The following is a 26,107-nucleotide window of genomic DNA, read 5'->3' on the forward strand; positions in this document are numbered from 1 at the left end:
TATACGCTAACAGTCATCAGTGAAACAGATATTAGATGCTCTCCAATCGTGCTCTACAATTATGAATGAACATTTATGTCAAAGATACATTTCTACGTATACATTTTGATGAAGCTTTTCATCCCTGCCTGCCGCCGTCGGCCCCCATATATATACGATCCACATTGCCAGGTTCTTGGTCTTAGCTTCACGAGGGCTGCCTGACAGGGAGGATTTTCCCGCTGATCCGCCTGCGGAGCTGAACGCAGCCCGTCCAGCAGCACGGCTTTAGGGCCTCGACACCAGCACTGACAGAATCGCCGCCTGGATCCCTGTGACGCACGATGATAGAGGGAAACGAGAAAACCTGTGCTTTCACTTGTCAAGACTCCTTCTGAACGGCTCGCTGTACGACGCCGGGAGGAAGGGGTGGGTGGGCGGGAGAAGGGTGGCGATGTGTCATGTCTGCTTAGAGACGTGTCTTCCTTCCGCTAAGTGGCTGGCGCACCTTATCCTCGTGGACAGAGATCAAAGGGCCACACTCGCTGGCCCCAGCTTGAGACCCCTGGGGGTCTGCTGCGTGGCGACGGAGCGCTGCGTTGCCGTGCCGCCTGAGCAATCGTTTCCCAAACGCTAACGCTAATCGCTCGCTCTCGAGGTTTCTTTTTCTCGTTTTTTTATGAAGGGAGAGGAATGAATGGGAGTGTTTGAAAAACAATGTAAACACTCTCTGGGGGTCCGCAGAGAGAGAGAGCGGGGGGGGGGGGGGGGGATTGGCCGGAGGAGGCTCTCATCTTGCCATGACAACAAGTCGGCTGATATTTCACAGCGTCCGCTTCGAGCCCCGTGGGGGGTTGCTGTGGATGGGCGCTTGATAGGAAAGCTACAGTGGGCTAGCTTAGCCTAATCGGAGTGACTAAATTCCCCCACGGGGGTGGTGAAATAGACACCTCGGGGATCCATGGGCGCTCCTGGGCTCTCTCTAATAGACCCGTGTCGGGCACTCAGGCTTCCTGGCTCAGTGCACGTGTCTCAGGTGCATCAGGGGAAGAAGATTCATTAAGGGAACCCATTGAAATGGTTTAGAGAGAGAGAGAGCGAGAGAGCGAGAGTAAGTCCTGGACTGGTTGAGCCTCCGTTTGGGTTATTGGGTTAGGGTTAGTGTCAGTCATTATGTTATTTCTTTGGTAAGATGCTTGTGTGTGTGTGTGTGTGTGTGTGTGTGTGTGTGTGTGTGTGTGTGTGTGTCTGTGTGTGTGTGTGTGTGTGTGTGTGTGTGTGTGTTTGTGTGTTGGAAGGGGGTTGCATGTGTGCAGATGTGTGTGGGGGGGTTACGGGAGGGTGTTGTGTGTGTGTTTGCACATTGAGAGAAAGAGGTGTGTGTGTGTGTGTGTGTGTGTGTTTGTTTAGAGAGGGGTGAATGTACTTGGTTGTGTTTGTGGGTGTTGAGATGGGAGTATTGCTGCTTTTGAAAGAGTGGGAGACAGGACCTGGAAATTTGCTGACACTCAGCAAATGGGCAAAGACTCCTGGGCTGGTCCAAAATACCTCAAGCAAGGAGCAGCACACACACACACACACACACACACACACACACACACACACACACACACACACACACACACACACACACACACAGACACACACAGACACAGAGTAATCGATCAGCTGTGGCTGGCCCTGTCTTGGCTTTGTTTTTGTACAGAGGCAGTCTGGAGGCTGAGATACTTTGGAGAATAGGAGAGATAAAGAGAGGGAGAGAGACATAGAGAGAGGGGGGGGAATGGAGAGAGAGAGAGAGTGAGAGAGAGAGAAAGAGAGAGAGAGAGGATTACAAGCCTTTGTTCCTTTCCATAGTCTCCTCCTCTTGATTTCCTTTACTCTCCAGTGCGTCTACATCCCCTTTTCTTTCTTTCAGCCCAAACAGAACCCCCTCCCTACCATTCCACCACCACACAAGGGTGCCCCTCACCCCTTTCATCCTCACACACACACACACACGAAAAAAACACAAGCACACACACACAAAAACACAAGCACAGACACACACAGACTCTCAATCAAACCAACGTGCGCATAAAATCTGACAGCGCATACGCATACTTTGTTCGAGATGACGCACACACACACAGACAAACCCAGAAGCAACTAACACAACTCACACACACGCACACCCGGAGACACTGAATCAAAAGGCACATACGGCCGTCGCTTCTTAATGACACCCTGCTCTTTAATGGTTTGTTTAATTCAAGTCAGTGGAAGTGGGGTTACTGGCAATGGACTGAGGAGTAGGCGAATGAGGAGAGGGGGGAGGGGGGAGAAGGGGGAGGAGAGGGGGGAGAAGGGGGAGAAGGGGGAGGAGAGGGAGGAGAGGGGGAGAGGGGGGAGAGGGGGAGAAGGAGAATGAGGAGAGGGGGGAGAGGGGGAGAAGGGGGAGGAGAGGGGGAGAGGGGGAGAAGGAGAATGAGGAGAGGGGGGAGAGGGGGAGAAGGGGGAGGAGAGGGGGGAGAGGGGGAGAGGGGGAGAAGGGGAGGAAAGGGGGGAGAGGGGGGAGAAGGGGGAGGAGAGGGGGGAGAGGGGGAGAAGGGGGAGGAGAGGGGGGCAGAACAGTCCTGGGGGCAGAAGGAGACGAGATGCGAGGAACATCAATGCTTCCTCCCCAGCTGTGTTCTACGTCTTCAAACACACACACACATGCACACACACACACACACAAAGGCACACACATACACAAACACAAAGGCACAAACACACGCATACACACACACACACCACAGCTAACCCCACTAGCACACTAAACATCATTATCTCCTTAATGTCGCGGTGGTGCCGTGATGGAGAAAGCCCGCACGGTGACGGTGATGGCAGTAATGGGGGTGATGATGATGATGATGATGTTGGGAATGATGAGGATGGACATCACTGACTAGGGCTTTGGTCCAATTCTGGTCCACAAAATATCCACACAAAAAAACCCATAAAAAATACGAATGCCCTTGCTGGAGAATATGGTTAGGAAAAATGGCTGCTCATCTACAAAGATCACTACTACAAAGGCTTGAAATCTGGCATATTTTCCCCTTTGCGGTTTCGACATCATAGGATACTCAACCTGCATACCTTTGCTTTACAACTAAGTCCTTTAGCTGCTATTTACCTACAGCACAATTTAGCTGCATAACATTAACAAGCAGGTCGGTAGGGGTTAGACTTACTGCTCAAAGACGTCCAAAGGTAGACTGGGGTTCAAACCCACAACCTTTCGTCTCCCCTGCCCCCTGTACTTACTATTTCACACCTGTATACTATGTATATAGTTTATCCGGCTATAACGGTATATTATTCATGTTGTTTCAATTACACTGTTAAAAAAAAAGAACAGTCGACTGTAAAGTGTGAACTTTGCTGAACGGTGTGCGGAGCAGACTTGAGGAAGGGGATCAGTTATCCATCCCCTCCGCCATGCACCCCCCACCCTCCATTGTGTGTGGCAGCAGCTCAGCCACGGCCACAGACAGTGTCACCCGACTCCAGCGCTCTGGAGGAGCCATAGCGTCAGCAGTGTGTGTCCTCCCCTGCTCCGTTGGCCTGTGTTTGTATGTGTGTGGGTGTGGGTGGGTGTGTGTGTGTGTGTGTGTGTGTGTGTGTGTGTGTGTGTGTGTGTGTGTCTTCGAGTGGGTCTTTGTGTGTAGTCCAGAATCCTACCCTCAGCCCAGACACTGCTCACAGAGGCCACCACAATAAGGCAACTTGGCTTCAAACATATGCTCAGTTGTGTCTCACACACACACACACACACACACACATACAGACACACACACTCACACACACACACTCACACACACACACACACACACACACACACTTGTGTGCTCACACAAGCACCGAAGCAAAATGCACAAACACATATGAAAATACACACACGGGCATACTGATTCAGGGATACACACATGGTCACGCACGCAATTGCATTCACACACAGGGTGACACATATACACACATCATGGCATCCAAACACTTGCATATCCACAAAGGGATACACACATAGGGGCACATCCATAAACACACACACATACCCAAGGGAGCCTGTGCACGTACATACAAATAACAAATGCATCTAGATTTATCTACATTGTATCAATTAATCAGTAAAACAAACACTGGCACACAGCCATGCGAAGTAAATGTATGCATTCACACACACGCACGCACACACACGCGCACACACACACACACACACACACACACACAAACACACACACACACACACACACACACACACACACAGCCTTCAGGGATGCGATGCAGCAGCTTTAGAGCAGCACTCAGCTGCCTGAAGCCCCTGTAGCGCATGTCATCTCCTCCCTCAGCCCCATGACGGGGCCTCTGCATTTTAACTCAACATCTGGCTGTGTCAGCACCAGTTTGTCACAGCTGGGACTACGGCTCCCCACGCCCCCGTCCCCCTCTTCTGTCTCCCCCTCCCCCGCTCTCCCTGTCTCCTCTCTGCCCCACTGCGCCTCCCGGTGCACGTCGGGCCGTTGGGTGAGAGGCGGAGGCCCGGTGCGGTGGTGTGTTCGTGGCGAGGGGCGGCCGTGGCCTTCTTGTTTTGTGGAGCTGAGGTGGAGGAGAGGACCATGCGATGTCCCTACCGGCCTTCAAGGCAGCTCACAGGAGGGACAACGCCACCTTGTCTTGGTCAACAGGAAGAGATGTGTTTCATTCTGATCATTTTGTTTTTTATCTCAGTGCTTTGTTTATCTCCTGATTATGTATTTTATTGAATTCCTGTTGTCAGGTTATATCTCATTATGAGGTTATTAAAGATTGCCATTCAAGTCCTGTCCTCAATGTGCCAAATATGGATTGTTTCTGCTGGCCGCACAGAACAGCGACCTCTGTAGAAGGCACATCTACACGTCAAACCCTTTCTGTGTAAACAGCTTGCGTCAGACACTACTTCCAGATGTTATAGTCTGTGGCTCTTCAGGGAGGAGGGAGTGGAGTTGTTTGTAACGTTCCAGTGTAAGAGTATGCTCGGTGGTAGCGGTGGCTCCTAAACGGCTCCTTTAGTCGATTGGCAACCATTTTTTTTATCCGGCCCTATTCTTTCTATATAGTTTGATCTGTGGTCTCTATCAAGACCTTTCATTAGATGAATCTCTTCATCTTAATTCTGAATATGCAATAGGAATAGTTGAAAAAATGTGTCATGCTACTCAATAAATAGAAGGCTACAAATATACCCTGTGATCAGAAATCAGTGATCATTATCAGCCCAAACTGCTTCCGGCCAACGTGGATAGCCCCTAAAAATCCCGATCCTGGAGCCCTTAGTTTCTTTGTGTGTGGATATTCAGACCTTAACCACTGCTGTTTAAACAGCGCATGTTTCTACCGGAGCAAATGGGGTGTTTGTGTGCATTAATCAATGCTGATGTGAGGTTACCCTTGCATGCCCTTGCGAGGCGCAGGCATGCTTTACATGCCAAGCTGAAACCCACCGAGCGCAGGGTGAATGAATGTTTGGGTTGAGTCACTTATTATAACAAGCGCCCCTGCGTGGCCAGAGCCGCGGGGTGAGAGCGGGGATGGGCTCTAACAACACCCCCGTGAGCTCCATGGAAAGAGAGTGATCTGAAGTTGATGCCATGAAAGCAAAAACATCATTAACACCTCCTAGGTGTAGTGTGAACGCCTCCAATGTACACATCTAAATTAAAAGAATGGCGCTTATCTCGCTGGTGACATTTCCGTTAGGGGCTATGTGAGGATTAGAACACATTTGCCCTTAGTGAATCCTTTTGACACGTTATGTCTACATAACCAGCCACTGAGTGTGTCCTTACCTATGCAAATGAGTGGAATTAGTGCATCAGAGACCGGGTTCAGAGCCTGGAATCCGACGCTCCTCGCCGTAGAGTCTCCGGCCCCTTTCCTCCCCAGATGTTCCTCTCAGGGATGCCCGGTGCTTGGACTGCTGGATGGCTCTCTGATGGCTGCCGTTTGGAAGTCGCCGTCTCTGGAGGAATTCAAATCACCCCCTCAATCTGTTTGTTCTTCGGTCCTCGCAAACAAGGAAAAAATAAAGAAAGATCTCGCTGCGTGTATGTGGTGTGGGGTGTGTGTGTTTGTGTGTGGGTGTGTACATCCAATTTCTTCTCTCTTTCTCTTGTCTTCTTTCTCCGTTGGAAACTATGGTCGCAGGCTCTCGGGGGGGGGGGGGGGGGTTGGTCCTCAAAGTGGTCCTCAACCCATGTCAACCTGCTATCATCACAGCAAGGCGTCGCTACAAAATATAGACTTATATAGATATAGCTATATAGATATATAGTCTAGCAGAAAAGAGCACGGGCGGCGTTGATTTGTTGAGTGGAGGGAAACACAGCATTCATAGTGACAGTTAGATGTTGATAATGCCCCCCCCCCCCCCCTCGTACCGCCCTGTTACCTCTGATTTGAAGTGTGGGCAGAGCAACAAGGCGAGCTGCACAACTACTTATCTTACTTTACTTCTAGCACTCAGCCGCAGACACAAGACAAGAGAGAGGGGGAGCAGGGGGAGGCGTTGAGGGATGGTGTGACAGAGGGGCAGAGGGAGAGGGAGGCGGTGAGAGAGAGACAAAGAAAGCGAACGGGGAAACGAGAGAAGACGACGATGGGGACGAGGAGCCGAAGGAGCGGAGCAACACAGGAGTAGAAGCGGGGCGTAACAAAAGAGAGATCCCTGATGAGCTGCAGACCACAGGCACATGACCCCCTGCCCCCCTGCCCCCGCTCTCTCAGCGGGGTCTCTCTCAAAGCGCTGCGACTCCACGCCTGTCCGTCAGTCTCTGGGGATAAGCCGTCATCGAGCGAGCTGGAGCCCGGGCTGAATGACACGCCGGGAGGGCGGCAGGCTAAAGCGCCGTGCGTCACTTAGTACCTCTCCAGCACCTGTCGCAGAGCGCACAGCGCACGCCGTCCTTTCCATTTCGCCACTCACTGCGCCACTCTCCTTCCTGCCGCCAGCGTTGCTTAACGTCCACTCCCCCCCCATGGAGGGGTGCGTACCCCTCCATCCCCCACATCCCCACAAGGGCCCTGTTATGAGGAAATGTTAATGCGTCGTGTCATTGTGTGCCTCTCCACTCTTGTCACTTTAGTGCAATAATTAATCAAAATAAACATACAGCACTCCGCAATATGGCTCTTACATTCCGTTCTTATCAGACAGCTCATTAGCCAGTAATGAGCCAGGTCTCCGGCTCCTCTCGTTGGGGTGAGGAGGGGGAGGAGGAGGAGGAGGAGGAGGAGGAGGAGGAGGAGGAGGAGGAGGAAGAGGGTGGGGGAGGGGGGACTAAGTTTGGTGCGTGGGGAAAAGTGTGTTGTGTATGCGTGCGGCGGAGCGTGTTGCGCTCGTACGTGCACTCGTACACACACTCCAGCCGATACTCCTGGAGTCCCACACCAATTACGGCGGCACATCGCCCGGGAAGGAGCCCACTTACCCGGCGCTCACTTTATGAATAATTGATTGTTTGTTCCGCTGTTGTGTTAGTAAATACATGTGCGCTGTGATTAATTGTTTTGACGACATGTTCATTTGTTCAATTTGATTAGATGCTTAATATATTATTTATTTGCGAGGAAACCGCGGTTATGAGGGCCAAGTTTGCTTTGCATAAACACCCACCCGCACCACACCTGACTCCACATTTTACCCTATTGCGACAAGTTTTTTTGTTCTTTTTTTTCTGCTGATGTGCAAGTTTGAGGAGAAGTCAAAGAACTTTCTGTGAAAGTCATGCAGTCATACAGTCATTCATAGCTCAAGTTTAGTCTCCTTTTCAGCCAAACAGAGTGCTGTTTTGGCATGTCTTTGTACGTGATTAAAAGTCTTTCCTTCATACAATGGACTTCTATAAACACCCCCTTTGGGATCCACGTTTGGCATTGAAGTCCTTTTTTTCTTTTCAATAGTTTCATTGAGCTTGAAATATAACAAGCCAGTCATTGACATGTAGGCAGTAATTTGTCAGCTGTCATTTCTAAATCTTAGCCCCACCTCATAATAATTCAACCAATGAAAGGAGTCATGTTTTAAGTGAACTATTGTCTAGTTGTCTCGTTTCTTTAACGTGTTGAAATTGTTATGCATGCGGCACAATATAATTACTAGAAAGGCTAAGGGTTCGACGAAAATAGATTTATACTGTATTTGTGCGTATGACTGTGCTTTCGCGTTTATGAGCATATGCATATCTGTGAAAAGAGAGACAGTGGGTTACATTGAAACGCCTGGCACATTGTCAGACACAAATGTTTATAAGGAAGAGCAAATGCAATGACTCCGCCCACACCTCAAACTGGGTGGCAGCCATGTTTCAGAGAGCTTTCCTCTTAAATCGAGGAAGGACGTGAGTGGCTGTGACCTTTTCTTGTAGATGGTAATGAGATGGTGTATGCATCAACTTGCTTCCTTGGTGAATCCTTATTTCCTCCACTTCCAAACACCAGAGAACCGTGTAAGATGTCTGGTCCAAATCCATACCTATCTTCCAAGTGGTTGTTTTATTTTTTTGGAAAATTACTGTATGAGCACGAATGCGTCAACCGTAATTTATATAATGACGTACAGTGTGGTACAGCTTTATATTGCTAACAAGACAGGAAACATTGTCGCTTTTAGACAAAGTTCTGTAGACCCTTATGCCCGTACATTTTCTGGCTGATATTTGTTATCTTCCTTCCATATCTTCATCTCCTTTAGTACAGTTCAGAACCCTTAACCTTTAAACTTCTGTTGCTTTGAGTGCTCCATCTACCTATGCCCCCTTCATTGGTTGAGCTCAGACCCAGGTTTAAATTATATAGTTCATGGTGGCCATTTTGTCATATCTACATGTGCTCAAGTTTGGTTTATTCTGTTATTTTTTGCTCCTGTAAGCTTTGTAGAAGCTCTGCTTTTACAAGTTAATTTTAGTTGCTTATTTACATTGAATATGAGAGTGCATGTATTATTTGTTCAGTTTCAGTTTCATACGACAAAATGTGTTACAACGCTCACAAAATGTGTGATAAAGCAAAAAAAGCGACCTGTCCATCTGTCAGGGACAGATGGAATAATTATTTAAGTATAAGAGCAATTTATAAGGAAAGATGGTACTGTATTAATCCAAGACAGGATATTCCTGATTATTGTCACGGTTTATATTGTAATTAAAATTATGCAAAGAGGAAATGGCTTGATGCCTTGGACGCGAAATAAAATGAACAAAACATATGGTCTGTGTACGTGTCCCCGTATGATTAAGTCAAGATTTAGGTGTCTGAGTTGTGAAGGAAATCTCCGACTTTTCACCCCTTCTTTTCGCAAAATCCTCAGGCTCACTTTTACGTGTAAGCCATTTTTTGTTGTTGTTCTATGCCTGTCAATCAAAACGGAGTGTGTGTGTGTGTGTGTGTGTGTGTGTGTGTGTGTGTATGCGTGTGTGTGTGTGTGTGTGTGTGTGTGTGTGTGTGTGTGTGTGTGTGTGTGTGTGTGTGGGCCTGGAGAGCAGTAGCAGACCAACTGAAGATGGAAGGAGAATGAATGGAGCTCGGCCATTTGCCAGATATGGGACTGCTTGCCAATTTACAGGGGGATACTGGCAAGTCGTAGGAAGGCTGAATTCCTGACAGAGGGAGATGAATAATTAAATAAGCGTATAGCAAAGTTCTTAAGGCGGTGAGCCGGCATTCCTTCATACACATAGAGAGAGGATCTATACCGCCATGCTGTCAACATGGTGGAAAATGCCTTTGTAGATATTGATGTGCTTTGCGTTTGGTAAACAAATAAGAGAGTTTGCAGTGATTTTTCTTTTAGCATTCATTACAAGACCGCTCTGTTAAAGAAAGAAACATGTATATATATTTACTTGAACAATGTCTTGTGAACTAGCACTATCTTTAATATTTGGAGAGTCATGCATATTCAACAACCTAATCGCAACATGTAGCAAACTCATGTAAACAAACTCTTGACTTTGAAGTGAGATCAGTTACCACTTCATAGTTTTGCATACATTTGACTATAAAACATCAAAGGAACAACAGCATTACTTACAAAAAGAATAGCAAAGAAACATCAATGCTTCTTAAAAATAGTATGGCTGTAAACTGCTTGCAGAAGTTCTCCAAACCCCCTTTAATTCAATACAACGAATTCGATACACATTTGAATCTAGACTAATCCAGTCACAGCGCTAATTTATGCGTCGGTCGACGGACATAGTTTGTATGCGCTTCACATGTTGGCCAGAGTTCACAGAGGATCACTAATAGTCCAGAGTGGGCTGTGACTTCAACAGCCATATGAAGGGGTTGTGCAGCGTGGTGGTGGTGACGTAGATGTGTTCCCGCAGTCAGGCGTTGTTGTTTGTTGTCTTCTTCAAAGAACACAACCTTCAAACCCCATGGTAAATGTTTGTGCACAGTGATGTGCATATCAACGCCGTCAATCTCCCCGGGTCTCCCCGGGAATGAGCGTGAGGTCACATATGAATCAACATGAATACCGTGGGGGGCTCTTCAAGGCGAAGTCGACCGGCATTGGCCCGGGGGCAGAGAGGTTGGGCCCTGGGGGGGGGGGGGGGGGGGGGGGGGGGGGGGGGCAAACGGGAGCGCTGTTTAAACGCTGTTGCCTCCATAAAGGACAGCGGGCGTGGCGAATGTTTTGAGTGGTAGAGCGACCGCAGTAACTTTTTAGTGAACTCACTTCGCTGTGTTGCTACTTCCTGCCTCAAACTAAGTTTCTTTACTACTGTTTAATCGTTTCTTTAATGTCGTTTCTTTGACTTTTATTTTCTCTCCTGGAGAGTCCTTGGTCTCTGCTCGCAGCTGTGTGCATGTGTGTGTGTGTGTGGTGTGTGCGTGCGGGTGTGTGTGTGTGTGTGTGTGTGCGTGTGTGTGTGTATGTGTGAAGGCGGATGATTGGAGTGAAAGGGCGCTCTTGTTACAATAACATTTTCTTGTATCAAAAAATATGTTCTCATGATGTCATGTTTCTTTTCTCCCTCTCTCTCTCTGTCTATCTCTCTATAATACAGGAACCACCCTTTCCAGTGAGCGTGGTGAGTACCGCAGTCGCATGCTTTTCGTCCTCCTCCTCCTCCTCCTCCTCCTCTTCGTCCTCCTCCTTCTCCTTCGTCTTCATCTTCCTCTTCTTAAATGACAGCCCGCGTGGTCGTGGCGTCTGGGTTGTCTGTGGCTTTCCGTGTCGCTTCTGCCACAAACGGTTCAAGGATGTCTTAGCCGCAAGTGTTTTTCGCATCGCTGAGTTGAAATGGCTCCTTTCTATCAAGCACTTTACAGAACTACACAAAGAGAACATCAAGTTAGAGCCATTATGGCATCAGTTGGCCTGGCTGGCCGGCTTGCAATTGATGAAGGTTGCTTGTATGGGCTCGTCCTTGCCCTGCTAGTTTTCGTCTGACTTTCATATCCTCAATAAGTTTCCAAAGAGGACATTAAACCTCTCATTGCCGAGCTGTAGAAGTTTGGAGTCGTGTTTTTGTTCTTGTTTAAAGAGGCTGCAAACCATCTGTGCTGTAGAAAGCCTCCTTTAATCCTCTGTTTGTAACTCAGGGTTCCCTATGTACTTCTGTTAGGATAGGTCAGACGAATGAGCTTGGATGATTCAGCAACGCAAACAGTTGGACTGGAATCAGCCGTCTGCATCTCTCTTTACTATAGTTTGTTTTGGCTGCGGGGGCTCACTTAATCTTTATTGTATGTCCTTTCACTCTCTCTACACACACACACACACACACACACACACATACGCATACACACACAAACATTTTTGCTCTGTGACACCCAATCCACATGCTACTCATCATCAGCTCCCGTGTCTGTCCTTGCTGCTCGAGAGAGAGGGAAAGAGGGAGGGAGGGAGAGAGGAAGGGAGGAAGGGAATGGGAGAGAGAGAGAGAGAGAGAGAGAGAGAGAGAGAGAGAGAGAGAGAGAGAGAGACAGAAAGAGAGTCAAAAAGCAGGTATGGAGGTGGGCATGTTGGAGGGGAGACTTGAGGTCCATCCGTCTCTGGGGAGACAGTAATGCAAAGTACAGAGAAATCTTGTGATACACTTTTCAGTGCCAGCACTTTCTATACTGTTTTGCCTCCGCCCCCCACAGCGTCCTCCACTTGCCACAGTAAGAAACAGATAGAAAATGAATAAGAAGTCACATTCTGCATTTCTCTTCCCTAAGTCATCTCGCTTGTTTTTATTTTGTATCCTGTCTTTATTAACTTCCCTCCCCCTGTGTGTCTGTGTGTGTGTGTGTGTGTGTGGTATCTCTGCTGCCCCACCTCTCAGGAAATAGAAGGGAAAAACAAAGTCTGAGCTGTGTAATGTGATGATGGGGAGGCGGAGGATATGAATCCAGGTAATGAAAAGATTGGACGGCAGATGTGAGAGGGCAAGGTCCCGCTGCCCTTCGACTATATTGTGCAAGCGGAGTTTGCATGCACCGGCTAACGCTGCACTGACATAGGCTCCAAGCCAACCACGTCCTTATCTGCTTCCTGTTCTCACTTCTCACTAAGCACTCATCTGTGCTGCGCACACGAGTATGTATCTTGCGCAGTGCAGGTCAACACACGCACACACACACACACACACACACACACACACACACACACACACACACACGCACCCCTTGGCCAATCTTGCTTACCCTGGATCCTAACGACCATCATGCAGTCCTGGCCGGTAATAGGCTTAATTCTGAGAAATGTGTGTTTGGTGTGTTTGTGTGTGTGTGAGGGTCACTCGCTCCAGACTTAATTGGCTCCGGGCTGTGTGAGGCAGGAGTCCTAGGCCATTCTAAGAAAAACTCAAATGCTATTATTCTGATAATCCAGGAGTCATTTCCGGATTGATTGTTTATTGTTTTGTGCCAGCTGAGAAAATGCTCCTGCCAAGTTGTCATCAACACGAGCGCTGTAAGCCCCCGCCTCATGTAGGGCTCATTACGGCTCTCTGACCGAAGGCCCTCCCCTGGTTACAGTATGTGTGCCCCGTGACGCTTGTTTGTGTTGGATGAGAGACAACATGAAATAATTTCGCTCATCTGATCTCAAACATGGACATCTTATTAAACATACTTACTGTCTACTCACAGTGCAGGAGAGAAAAGGAAAACACTTTTGATGTGGCGATTTCTTTGAGGTTAGAAATGATGGATTGTTTATTTTCTACTTAAAGCATTCTGGGGTTTCTGGTGCTTCAGCTGTAATTCAGTTACCATCGGCTGAGTTGAATAACCGCAAGACGTCCACTACCAGTTGCTCAACCGATATAGACAGCTTTTTAAGATTTTTATTTTTTTCTCCCTGTCTCTCACTTCCCCCTCTTGCTATCTCTCCCCAACCCTTTCCTGTTCCCAATCCCTCTCCTCCCCCCTCCTCCGTAATCCTGCTCCAGTTTTGAGGAGTGGTTTGGGCTGGAGGAGCAGCTAATGGGCTGTGAAATGTCTCCAATGCTAGTGCAACAACAAGAGCTAATGTTTGCAAAGTATCGTGGACGAAGACAGGGAGAGAGAGAGAGAGAGGAAAAAAATGACCAAAAGAAACAAACCACGTCCCAATAGTTTCCCTATGATGTGTCAGAGGAAACCATTTTCCGAAAGCGAAATTGTAGGAAAAGCTTTTCTTTCGTTTTCTTTTTTTTACCTCCCGACCGTGGTAAAAGTTAGTGTAATTGCCTGCTGGAATGGGGGCCCGACAGCAGGCGGGAATCTCTTGGCCATTGCTATCCTGTGGTGGGAGACCTCTGGAAGCTGCTGCTTGGCACAGCTGTGGGTTCACAGCTACACCATCCCTCCCTGCCCCACCCCCCCCCCCCTCTCTCCTCCCCTAAGCCTGAAGCGCTGAGGCAGAGTGCTTAGCATGGGGAAATTCAAAGCTGCATAATATTGACAAGAGCGTAGTGAATGTTACCATGATAGCGGTTAGCTTGATTAACCTGAACGGAGGAGAGGAATAGCCCTCTTCCTCTGTACTTCTGTGGAGAGGTAGATGTATTATTACACGGAGCGTCGGCGGTCCTCTGCTTTGCGTCATGAGCTTTCCAGCGTTGTGCAGACATGATGGCCCTCAGCCTCCCTCTTTCCTCTCCATACCAATTAAAGCTGTTTTTCTTCTGCCGATGCTGGGCTAACAGAGACAGCCACAAAGAGCCCTTGAAGTAGACTCAAACAGGATCCATGAGAGGGAGATAGGGAGAGAGGGGGAGACAGAGAGGGAGGGGGAGAAAGAGGGAGTGCGAACATAATAGCCATCTCTTTTTCCATCGGCTAGCGATTTTTCTTACTACAAATTTTTTTTCCCGCACTACAGCATTTTCGAACTTTTACTCTGAAACATCCTTGCCTTGAGTGCCAAAGTTTTCACACAGGTGGTTTCTGTGCAGGAACTACCTTCGAGGCAGGCACAAACATTTTCTCTGAGTATCGACTGGGAGGTGCAGCCCGATACTCATATTTCCACTTTTAACGCTGCAACCTTAAATTCACCTCGGTTACACAATCATGCATAAATCATATATTTTGATCAAATTATCGTGGACCGTGCTGAACAACATGAAAGTGGTGTTTCCAAAATACATATCAATCAGTCGCCCCCAAAAAAAGGTATTGTTTCTTTGTATTCTCAAAGCCAAGTGATAAGCCCTGCTTCTGTGCACAAGAAACCCCTTTAGAAACTCTGTCACCCCTCTGGACCAGGACTCAATTGAAGGTATACTAGGAAGCTGTCAGTCAGAGGGGTAAGGCTGTTAAGGCTGACGTTTGGCATCCAGCATGTAAAGAGACTGAAGTCGTGAAGAGAAAAGCCTGGCCATTTCTCCTGGCCTGTCAATCACACCGGACTCAGCCATGGTACCCCCTCCTCATCCCATATAACAAACTCAGCAAATGTCCATGTGTGTATAGGTGCCTAAGCCTTCGTGAGTGAATGTGTGCATCGATAAGCCACTGTGTGTGTGCGTGTGTGTGTGTGTGTGTGTGTGTGTGAGTGCGCATGTGTGAGTGCGCATGTGTGTATGTGTGTGTGTGTGTGTGTGTGTGTGATCCACGTGTACACCCTAGCCACCTAATGCTATTAGCGGTCATTTGTCACCTGGAAGACAACTGCTGGAGTGGACTTCTAACTGTGCATGTCTGTCTCGGCTGACAGGTCCTGCTGAGCTCCACGTTTTCCTCGCATTTTATCCAACATGGCCACTTACTTCCCCATTGAAATCCTACATTAAACTCAGCAACAGCCAGCCCTTTTGTTTCCAATGCCTGCAGTTAAAGCTGTTAGCAGTTTTCTTCTTGCTTTCTAATTACACATTTGATAAATGAAGTCTGAGCTCTATTCATCCTCAGTTCAAGTGCTTTAAGCCTCATGGTTTATTGCTTACAACAAAGACGCTGTTTATGTTTGAATTGACAGCATTGTATTTTCCTTATCTTGACATATCTTGACATATATATGTCAAGATACTGCTGCCATAACCATCAGGTAATGGCATATTCATATTTAACAAATAAATCGTGGGACAAAGGTGGATATGCTTTCAATGACCACCCTTTAGATTTTTTTCCTCTCATATTAGGATGCTGAACAGACACAAGGGTCGTTGGAAAGGCCATGGTTTCAGAGCCTTGGGGTATAATGGTAGTCTAGAAAGAGGCAGCATCTTACCTTGTCTTTATCGCCCCCTGCAGGCTGAAATCCCAGGCTGCTTCAAAGCAGAGAGGGAACAATTGATCCATGTAACACGTAACCTAATTACTTCGACCCTAAGTCCACACATTAATGTTGTTTAACTTTCCACTCTTCGTTTCTGCTCTCTCTCTCTGTTGCTCTCTCTCTCTCACACTCTCTCTCACACTCTCTCTCACACTCTCTCCCTTAACTGGCTCTCACTCTCTGCCTTTCTCCTCCTCCTCCTCGCCAGAGGAACATTTTTCCTTCCCTGGCACTCGCTGTATGTAGCACACGCTGGGCCTCGTGGGGCCATGTTCTGCTAAAGACATACAACGGTTATACAATTACGGCTCATGTCCCCTTCAAAGTAACAGCGCCGAGTACAACTCATTGCTGCATATGTGTACTAGTGTTGCACGGTATACCGATACTAGAAAGGTATCACGATACCCTCGCGCAAAAATCGATACGATACGCTAAATTCTTTAGCATCGATACTTTTATAAAAAAAAATACTTCAATTAAAAAAAAGGGAAAATATGAAAGAAAAAAAGACTTGAACGAAAGGACTTGCACATACACAAGCAGCATCAACTCTCAGTCGTACTCCTTGCACGCAGAGGCTGGTCAGTGGGCGTGGCCCTCATCTCGCACTCAGCCACAGCCGCAGCAGGCAGTTCACTGAGCGAGTCAGAGTGAGGCCCTGTCCACACTAACCCGGGTAAATCTAAAAAAACACACATTCGCAATGAAAACGATCTCCGTCCACACTATCGTTTTCATATGGTTTTCGGAATGTTTCGCGTCCATGTTCCACACTGAAATGATTTTGATAAACAGTTGTTGTCGTGGCTACGCGACTCCCGCCACGCCTCTCTGTTTAGATTACAGGCGCGCGATCAGCTGATAGTTGCAGTTGATCAGCTGGCTAATCATTTTCACTCACAAGCAAAAAATATGGCTCAAACCGAAAGTACAAAGGCGTTTTCTTTTTTTGAAACGCCGCTCCAAGTAGGGTTTGCGTTTTTTCCCCATCGCTTAAGCACAGCAAGTGCAGTGCTCGCCTTCGGCGTTGGACTAACGAATATGTTTGAGGCAATATGTCGAGTTGTAACTGGAGATACAAAAGTACATTGTAAAGAGAAATCATAATTTCCATTTCACCTGCCATTTTTGATGAGCGTCTCGGTCTCGAGCGCAAGCTTGTGGCAGCGTCATGGCAGTGTCATGGCAACCAAACGTCATCGTTTCTGAAAGCCTCCGTCTTCTATTTCTGATCCGATTAGATTTCTAATCGGAGTAGATCTATTCCGATTAGAAATCTAATCGGATCAGAAGTGTCAATTGCTGCGTTTACATGGACACCTCTGATCCGTTATATACAATAACCCCATAATTCACTTCCCCCGTCTTTTTTCTCCACAAGCCGAGGACTGTAGGCAAGTGCTTCCGAACCTGTCGCCATCTCGTTGCCTTGCCCTGTCCACATTGACCTGGGTAAATCTACAAATGCAAAATATTTATCCGTTTAGCCCTTCCGTCCACACTAAAACGGCGAATTCCAACACTGAAAACTATGCTTTTCAAAAACAATCGCTGAGGTGGATAAATGTACATTCACTCCAATACAAGTGGGAAACAGGAATGTGTCTCCGCAAAAAAAATCTGGATATCAATCAAAGGCTCATAATTAGGCCCGAGTATCGTGGTCAATTTTCTGAATCAATTCGATTTCGATTCATAAGGTTCTGAATCGATTAATCACAATTCGATTCGTTTCGATTCGATTCAATCTGCTCTTAAATAATGAAAGTGGCTCAACTGTGTTACAAAATACAAACATACTTTATTTTTTCTCTTCATCTCAAACAACAGGTTTTAAGTGCAAACTTGTAAATTGGACAGTTTAAACTTGAGCCCTAAACAAAACTGTCTCAAGTCTCAAAAGTGCAATTTTGAAATTAGAAAGGAATTGCAAGTGAAAGTGTACTTGAACTACAACATTCCATCCCTGCAAATTGCATTAAGGCATTGTTTATTAAAGTGATAAAATAATAATAATAAAAAAATAATAATAATAATCGATCTCATGCCCTATGAATCGATATTGCAAAATTTAAATGAAATCGATCCAAAATCGATTCAATCGATTTTTTTACCCAGCCCTACTCATAATTATCTTTATACCATGTACTATTAAAATATAAGTTTTCTCTTTTCAAAACGCCACCTCAAGCGTTTTATTTTATTAATGTATTTTTTGCTGGAGAAGGAGGAGCAGCTGAATGTAGTCGTAGTGAAAAAATCAAAATTATTATTATTTAACAATTATTACTATTTAATAATTGTTAAATAATAATTGTTGATCAGATGGCAGGAGGAGTGTAATTTGAAGATCACATATAGAGAATCATCGGGGGGTTATTATATATTATTATATATTATGTGCTCGCTCAGACCTCTCACTGATGATGCTACAATGCTAACAATGCTAGTTAACGAGGATATTTCAACATCCGGCACATCATGCACGAGGGAGGGGCTAGGCGCCCATGATGCGGAAGCAAACCTCTCCTTGATGTTGCCCTGCGCCATTAAGCAGTTTTTTTTTACAAAAGTGGTAAGCATACGTACGTATGTCTCTCACGCACAACCGCTATGTTGGTCTGGACTTATATGATGAGCAATTTTGAGCCATGTATTTACCTGTTCATTAAGTAATCAGTAGCTTTTGTACGTGTGGCTTTTGGTGAGCCCTATGTATGTATGAGCATGAAGCTCATTAGAGTTAATGGCTGCTGATTGACTGATGGTCAGTGCAGGTTCATTGACAGAAGGCTTGTGGTGTTTGTATCATATGTGTGTGTGGACAAGCCCACTTTCTGTGAAGGTCAGCATTTTTGATGCCTATTAAATGATTGTGAGGTGTACGTTAAAAGGTGACCTTTAGTGAGATGGTGGTCAGCCCACTTCTGTAGATCACTTGTGTTGCTAGCCAGGTGACGGCAGCAACTTTTGTTTGTGTGGTAGTGAGCCACACTAGTGATCAGTGTTCGAATATGTTATGACCCGGCTCGAGGGAAGTAACTTGAAGCAGACAAACAAGGATTGAATCTAAGAAAACTGGGTTTATTGTAACAAGCTCAGGTGGAGGAAGTATTTGGTAGGCTGGCTGCTGCCAATTTGACTGTGAACCTTGCCAAGTGTGAGTTTGGACAGGCCACTGTGACGTATCTCGGGAAGGTTGTTGGGCGGGGGGAAGTCTGTCCTATCGGCGCTAAAGTAGAGGCCATTTGCTGTTTCGGCGTTCCTACTTCTCGGAGTGAGCTGAAACGGTTTCTTGGCATGGCAGGCTACTACAGTTTTTGCAAGAACTTTGCTACTGCGGCTGCCCCCTTGACTAGCTTACTTAGCCCAAGGGTCCACTTTGTTTGGGACAGAGATGTGTCAGTTGGCTTTCCATTTTGATTGGTCACAGGTGTGTGCTACACTGAACATGTAGATTGCAGTAACTTTGAAGTGACCACTTGTGTCGTGGTGACAACACTTATTAGTGCTACTTTTGGCTGATTGGTAGTGACTTTGTTAGTTATCCTTTTGGTTTGACTGTTGTGCTCCACTTTGTGGGTCACGTGTTACTCTTTTGTGTGTTCAGGTGTAGCAGTTTGGTCTGTGTAATCCTCTTGTGCTCATGTGTAGTGGCATCCGTTTGCTGGGCAAGTCCACAGGAACTGCATGGTGAGAGCATGTAGTTGCTGCTTGTGACCGAGTGCTCTGAGCATATGAACTTTGTGGAGTGGTGCTGTCTCAAGCCATAAGTAAGGTCACCTGTTTGTTCTTCGTTTACCAGTTTGAGAATGAGCAACTTTGTGCAGGTGACTGTTTTGTCGGTGGCTTTGGCAGCCCACGTTTGTTTCCTCCTCCTCTCTCTCTCTCCTCCATCTATCTCACCTTTTAGGTGAAAGGCTGGAGATGACGGCAGAGGGGCTTCGTTTTTGTTTTGGCTTCCTAGAGGAACCCTTTTAAGGGGGGAGGTGTTACACCCCTCTACACCCCACTGGCCTTGCAGTGGCAGTGCAATGGTCTTTGGGTGGTGCAGGGGCACAATCAAGTTAAACGTGCACACTTCAGCCTCAGAACGGGGCTTGCTTTCTGTGTTTGTCCCGGTTCTGTTGGCATGTCTCAGCCCATGCTCAGGTGTGCTGCATCAGTGGAGCTGATTAGGAGCATCTGAACCGCTCGTCAAGACCGGAGTTAAAAGCGTCAGACTCCCCTTCCCATGGGGGATGCTTTTGGTCATGGGACTGTCTGGTCATACCGCCTCTCTGGGATTTGTCTTGTCTTTATGTTTTGGACTTTGTTGTATATCTTAATGTCGTGTCCTTTTCATATGTTTATGTAAATAAATCCCACTGGTTGGGTTTTTGTGAAAGGTGTCCTTTGATATTTGGGGTCAAGGGTGGTTTGTTGTTAGCCCCAGTAGGGCCAACTAGAGGTGGGGTGTAACAATATGTAAGGGATAATGTTGTACAGAAGCCCGGACAGGGCGAACCGGACCCCGACGCGAAGCGGAGGAGTCTTGCTTCGCCCTGAAGGGTATTATTTTCAATAATGACCGGCAACGTTCTATACAACATCCCGCTTATTACACGGCTCCTTGCCAAAAACGAAAACAATAACTTCACACGGTGTGTCTTTTTACAATTACCATTCGTAGTGTTGATCAGCAGAGAAATAGTCCGCCAAAGACGTTGACGTCGCTTAGCAACTGGACAATGGGTTGATAAGTTACCAGACTACTTGCGGAGTGCTAAGAAAGACGTTTATCAGGCAAAAAATCCACTTCCCTTGACAGCGGTCTAGTTTGGTGAGCTGAAAAGTACAGACGGACCGATTGCGAATTACTGCAGCCGTTGATGCCATCTCTCTAAGTTAAAAAGTAGCCGCACCCACCCCAAACCAATCGGAATAAGTGTATACATGTCGATCATAGTGGACTACACCACCTCTTCTGTTCCGCATGGAATTCTATTCCGATCAGAGAATTGTATTCTGATTGAGGCGAATTATATATATTAATACGCCTCAATCGGAATGCAATTCTCTGATCTTTAGAATACATTTATTAACGTAATTTGCTGTACAAGTATTTGTGTAATGTGTGCGACATGGAAGGACTTTAAAACGTTTTGTACCTTTTTGTGACAAGGGGATACTTTGGTGACAGATCATCAAGAATGAAATGTGATAAAATACATCTTGTGGGGGAAGAATCCAATAAAGTACATGAAACAGGTATGAGACAGGTTATTAACGTTCCCGGGGGGGTAATAGAAATCATCTATAAAACTAGTCTGCCATTTTGCGCTCAACTACATGCTAATATTAAGAGTGCTTGAACGTGTGTTTTTGGGGGAAAATAACAGCGCAGTAATATGAAGTATTTTATTTGCACCATTTCATCTTGCACAGCCTAATGCTGGAACAGCGCCATGACTGCAACGTTACGCGCTGCCATCCTTCCCCCTCATTTTTATTGCGGCCGCGGAGAGTTACGGGCACGTCGGTGTGAAGTATTCTCACCGTGCAAAGATAAATGGTTGTGGGAGTATTTCTCCTATGAGCACTCTCATTTTTTATTTCACCTTTAGCAAAAAATCTCTCTTCGACTCCTTTGTCACGAAACTTTCCAAATCTCTTTCCCTGTCGCTGCATTCTCGTCTCCCACACAGACGCATTCGCACTCACATAAAACACACACGCACAGACACAAACACACACACAATAAAACACACACACACACCCACACACAGGTGTGCCATAGGGCGAGGAAACAGTAGGGTGACATCACGACAGCCGGTAACAATGTTATTTCTGTAACTGTGCAGAAGAATATGTAGTCTGTCCTGTTTTGAATGACAGCCGACGGAGCTTGTTTAAGTGGATATGTAGGGAATCTTATCACAACCACCATGGCAGAATCCAATGCAGAATCCATTGCAGAATCCACAGCTGAACATTTTGAGTCCATGTTTAACCTGGCTTGGCTGACCTGAGAATACCATTCCTCTTGCCATAGCTTTGACGCACTCAGTGGATTTATTTTAAAATAACTGGTAAATGATTACCAGGAAATGGTGTTCTGCTCCTCTATTGCATGCCCTCCAGTTCACACGTGGGCTGTTGAGTTTGTAATTGGACGGGACAGTTCCACATCCTCCATCCATCCGTTTTTAACAAAATGGAAGGAAGAAAGCACATATTCATACATACACACAGACACACACACACACACACACACACACACACACAAATGCACCTGTTCACACATCAAAAACACACATGCACACTCACACTCGCTACGTAGAGAAACCACGAGGAGTTTTGCGAGGAGCGATGGAACGAGACCAGCTGGAATGAAACATTAATCAGTGGCTGTTCTAGAAGACGGACTGCCCCGGCCTCCTCCCCACCTCCGCTCTCCTCTCCCCTCTCCCCATTCGCTCCTACTCCGGGGCCTCCTCCACTCCATATGAATGTTAATGTGGCTGCTATTACTCATTCATGAGCTGCCCACCACTACAGGCCAGACCGTGGCATGGTGGGACGCATCCAGGCAGGCGCTGCAGGGCTGGTGCTGCTGCAGGTAGAATCTCTCTCTCTCTCCTATTCTCTCTCTCTCTCTCTCTCTCTCTCTATCTCTCTCTCTTTCCCTCTCTCTCGCCCTCTCACTCTAACTGTCTCTCCCTGCCCAGAAAGCCCAAGGTCCCCAGGCCTGGGAGGGTGGGAGCGGGGGGTTATGGTGACGCGGCTCGGACACCACAGCTCATAAAGAGGAGGGACCTCCGCTGTACATCACAGCGACCTCCTAAACTGTCCGCACCACCCCGCGCCCCGCCCCCCACCCTCACCTCCATGGGGGGCTGCTCCCATGGAGAGCCTGTCATTGGCCCTCAGGGTGACGTACGGCGGGCCCTGGACGCTGGAGGTCGAGGCTGTCCCGGGGCCGGCAGGCACGGGGCCGACAATCATGCTACAACCACAACCACTCCAAAGCGGTCCGGGGCTGTCATTTATTTGATTGTTTTTAACGGGCGGTTTCTCGGTGGTTATGATACAGACTGATTTAGTGTGTGGCGTCGGAACATTAATCCGGCTTAAGTGCCTCTCAGCGGAGGAGACCTAAGTACCTTGATATGAGCAGACATGCTGCTTTGAAGTGCCGGGGCTCAGTGGACATTGAAGGCCCAGAATACACACTTATATATATATATATATATATATAGATGTGTTTATTTATACATACTGTGTAGTTTTGTATTCTTGGCGATGACATGGCATGAGAAAAAACAATATGGAGGATATTCGCCTTGATATGCGCACACACTGACACACACACACAGACACACACACACACACACAGGGTGCATCTGGGAACAAGCAAAGATGTGTATTAAAAGAAAGTTGGCATATAGAGCTATATCAAGTCAATGTCACAACAGTTGTTGTGTTGTGTGTGTGTGTGTGTGTGTGTGTGTGTGTGTGTGTGTGTGTGTGTGTGTGTGTGTGTGTGTGTGTGCGCCCGTCCGGCTTGCACGAGGTGGAGTTTCAGAGGGTGTCACTTAGGAGTGGAGTCGCTAATGGTTCTGGATTTCCACTCGACAGTCACGTTATACTTTTCTCCTGGGTTACCTTCTCCCTAGCCTGTGATCCACAGCTCAACTCTTGCTACAAAGTGTGCAGATAGGAGCGGAGGACGGCCTGCTGGTACAAGCCGCCTCCATGCATGTTTAATGCCACGACTAGCGTTTACAACAGATGGCACTTTCTACGTGTCAAAGTTTTCCAGGTGCGCGGCCTATGATAGCCGCACTCTGCTCTCCTACGAGCCGGAGTCCTCCTGAGAGCCCAAAGAGGCCTTTTGAACAATGTTCCCACTGAATATTTTAAGATAATCAACCAATGGCAGCTAAAGCCCACCTTGGGTCGCTCCCTCTTGTCAGTAAACAGGGTTTCATGTTTATTACAAAAAAGAAAAAGGCCCAAGGTGTATTTTCTTTTCTTCTTCATACTCGGTTTGACGTTCGTCTCGTGTTTCCAAGGTCCCCGGGGAAATCCCAGCATGCAATAGAAACAAAGTCTGATGCTGACGGGTAAGAGGTAGACTCTCTGCAGAGAAGGCTCACACACACTCAGGTACCAATACACAAAATATCTACAAAACACACACACAGACAGGTTCATATACAACACAAATAGTTTGAGTCATTTTATATAAATGCCAACACAATTCCAAAGTCTCCTCAAGTTAAATGGATTCAATTTCAGTATTTGCAAATCAATGGACACGTGTGGATTCCATCCCCTAAAGGCATACCCAAGATGACATGCTTTGTAATGCTGTTGATCATTGTGGTGAGTGTAGACATTATCTAATGGAGTCATTAACGCATCCCATTGGCTAAATGAATAGGCTACATTTGAGAGATTTCTAACAATTTTGTCGATCAGGAAAGCCATACAGAGTAGTGGACACACGATGCCCTGGAATTGGTCTTGCAACGTATCCACGGACATTCTGTAAATCAATGTAACACATTTGTATTTACCGTACAATACAAGGGCTTGCTTTGGATTATTTTCAAGAGAACACACACACACACACACACACACACACACACACACACACACACGCACACACACACAGCTTTCAATGGCTTCTCCGCTGGGAAAGGTAATGCCTGGGAGAGAAGAGAAGAAGCTTGCACTGCAAGGAGGGCTGTGTTCCCTGGGATGGTGATGGGATGGTTCATCTGGTACCTAGTGGTGGAGAGACACAGAGAGACACAGCTAAAGAGAGAGCACAGTCCTCCTCCTTCGTGCCCTTGACCGAGCCCCCCCTTTCACACCCCTACTGACCTCGCCACTATTAGAAATCGATGTCCCTTTGACGGCCCTTTCATTTAAGCCCCCTTTTGTGCTTTTATCTCTGTGGAGAGAGAGAGGGCGAGGGTTGGGCAGGAGGGAAACGCTGAGAGATACGCTTTGAGAGAGAGAGAGAGAGAGAGAGAGAGAGAGAGAGGACGGTGGGAGCGCTGGGGACATGGAGATATATCCTATGTTAGACGGGGATGAGAGAGAGAGATGGTGGGCATATTAAAGGCTGTGCTTCTCTGACTCTGCGGCTGCTCCTTGGAGGAGTTCATGTCAGATGAAATATCTCTGGGGCCTCATAGAGAGAGGACGAGCGTCCTGCCCACCGTCCACACTGCGCACGGCGCTTATCGTTTATCATTGGCGAGGGTCCGTTTGCCCTTCAGCCCTGCTACGCCTTTCAATTATGTCTGCAGCTGCGTGTGCACACCTGTGTCCGTGTATACATGCATGTGCCTGTCGCACTGTGTTGTATGATTGTCTGGAACAGGAACAGCAATGCGCGTTCATCCCTGTTTAAATTGCTCTTGTGTTGCCGTGGGTTTTATCACGATAGTATGTCATTGTGTAAGTGTGTGTGTGTGTGTGTGTTTGTGTGTGGACATGCTATTCTAGGGACAGAGAGAGTATAAAACCCATGGCAGCACATCCTCCTAGCAAAGCGAGCAATAGGGAGGCAGAGAGAACAGTCCACAACAGGACCCCCCCCCCCCCCCCCCCCCCCCCCCCCCCCTCACCCAGTGGCCCACACTCCCTCCCCACGACTCCACGGTGTATACAGGAGGGGACAGGGGGGAGATATGCTGCTCCCCGCAGACTGGTGGGGAGGCCTTTGTCGTCGCTTCCCTTCAATGTCAATGAATTTTAAAGAAGAGATAATGAACCCTGTGGATCCTTATTCAGCACAAAAAGGCCAGCCCGGTAATAAGGGAAGGAAAGCGCCGACGTATATAAACTCCACTTTTAATCACACACCGCGAGAAAAAAAGGCGCTCCAGATTATTATCCTCATTTGTGATTACGCTCATCTTTTCCCTGTGCCCAGGCTGCTGACGGAGTGCCGCACACAAGGTGAAGCGAGTGAACCCCGCTGGAACTCACGTGCACGTCTTATAGTTTCAAGTTTTCACTTTTTTTCGATATATTTTATAGTTTCTTTAACTACGCCCACACTCATGCTAACCGAGTCCAATCAAAAGATGCGTGAGTGTCGCTCTCCTTTCGTCTGGCTCCCCCTGTTTAAAGTGTTGTTTCACTGTCCGTTAACGTGGCGATTTAGACGGATGGCCCCTAAAAGACCAATGCCCCGAGAAGGACTGATTGCAGCCTGGTCAACAATGTCAGGCTCAACAGAGTCGACCGTACTTTCTGCTCTACTCTCGAACATTCCAAGAAGTTTGTTAAAGTCAACAGCAATGTACACACATACAGTATACGGCTCTATGTATTTGACGTTACACAAAGGAAGTA

The 26,107-nt window shown here is 47.1% G+C and overlaps 1 protein-coding gene across 1 annotated transcript in view; it reads left to right on the plus strand.

Moving 5' to 3' along the window:
• LOC307083769 (cadherin-4-like) overlaps positions 1-26,107 on the plus strand; it is a gene marked incomplete at both ends in the record, with an annotated part of 195,532 nt that overhangs the window by 66,560 nt on the left and 102,865 nt on the right. Inside the window, one exon of the mRNA XM_079747721.1 lies at positions 11,055-11,078. Within this exon, the coding sequence (XP_079603847.1) occupies positions 11,055-11,078 (24 nt within the window). The remainder of the gene's footprint in view (positions 1-11,054; positions 11,079-26,107) is intronic.

This window comes from Pollachius pollachius (assembly GCF_949987615.1).
Source record: "Pollachius pollachius genome assembly, chromosome: 12".
NCBI classification, from domain to species: domain Eukaryota; kingdom Metazoa; phylum Chordata; class Actinopteri; order Gadiformes; family Gadidae; genus Pollachius; species Pollachius pollachius.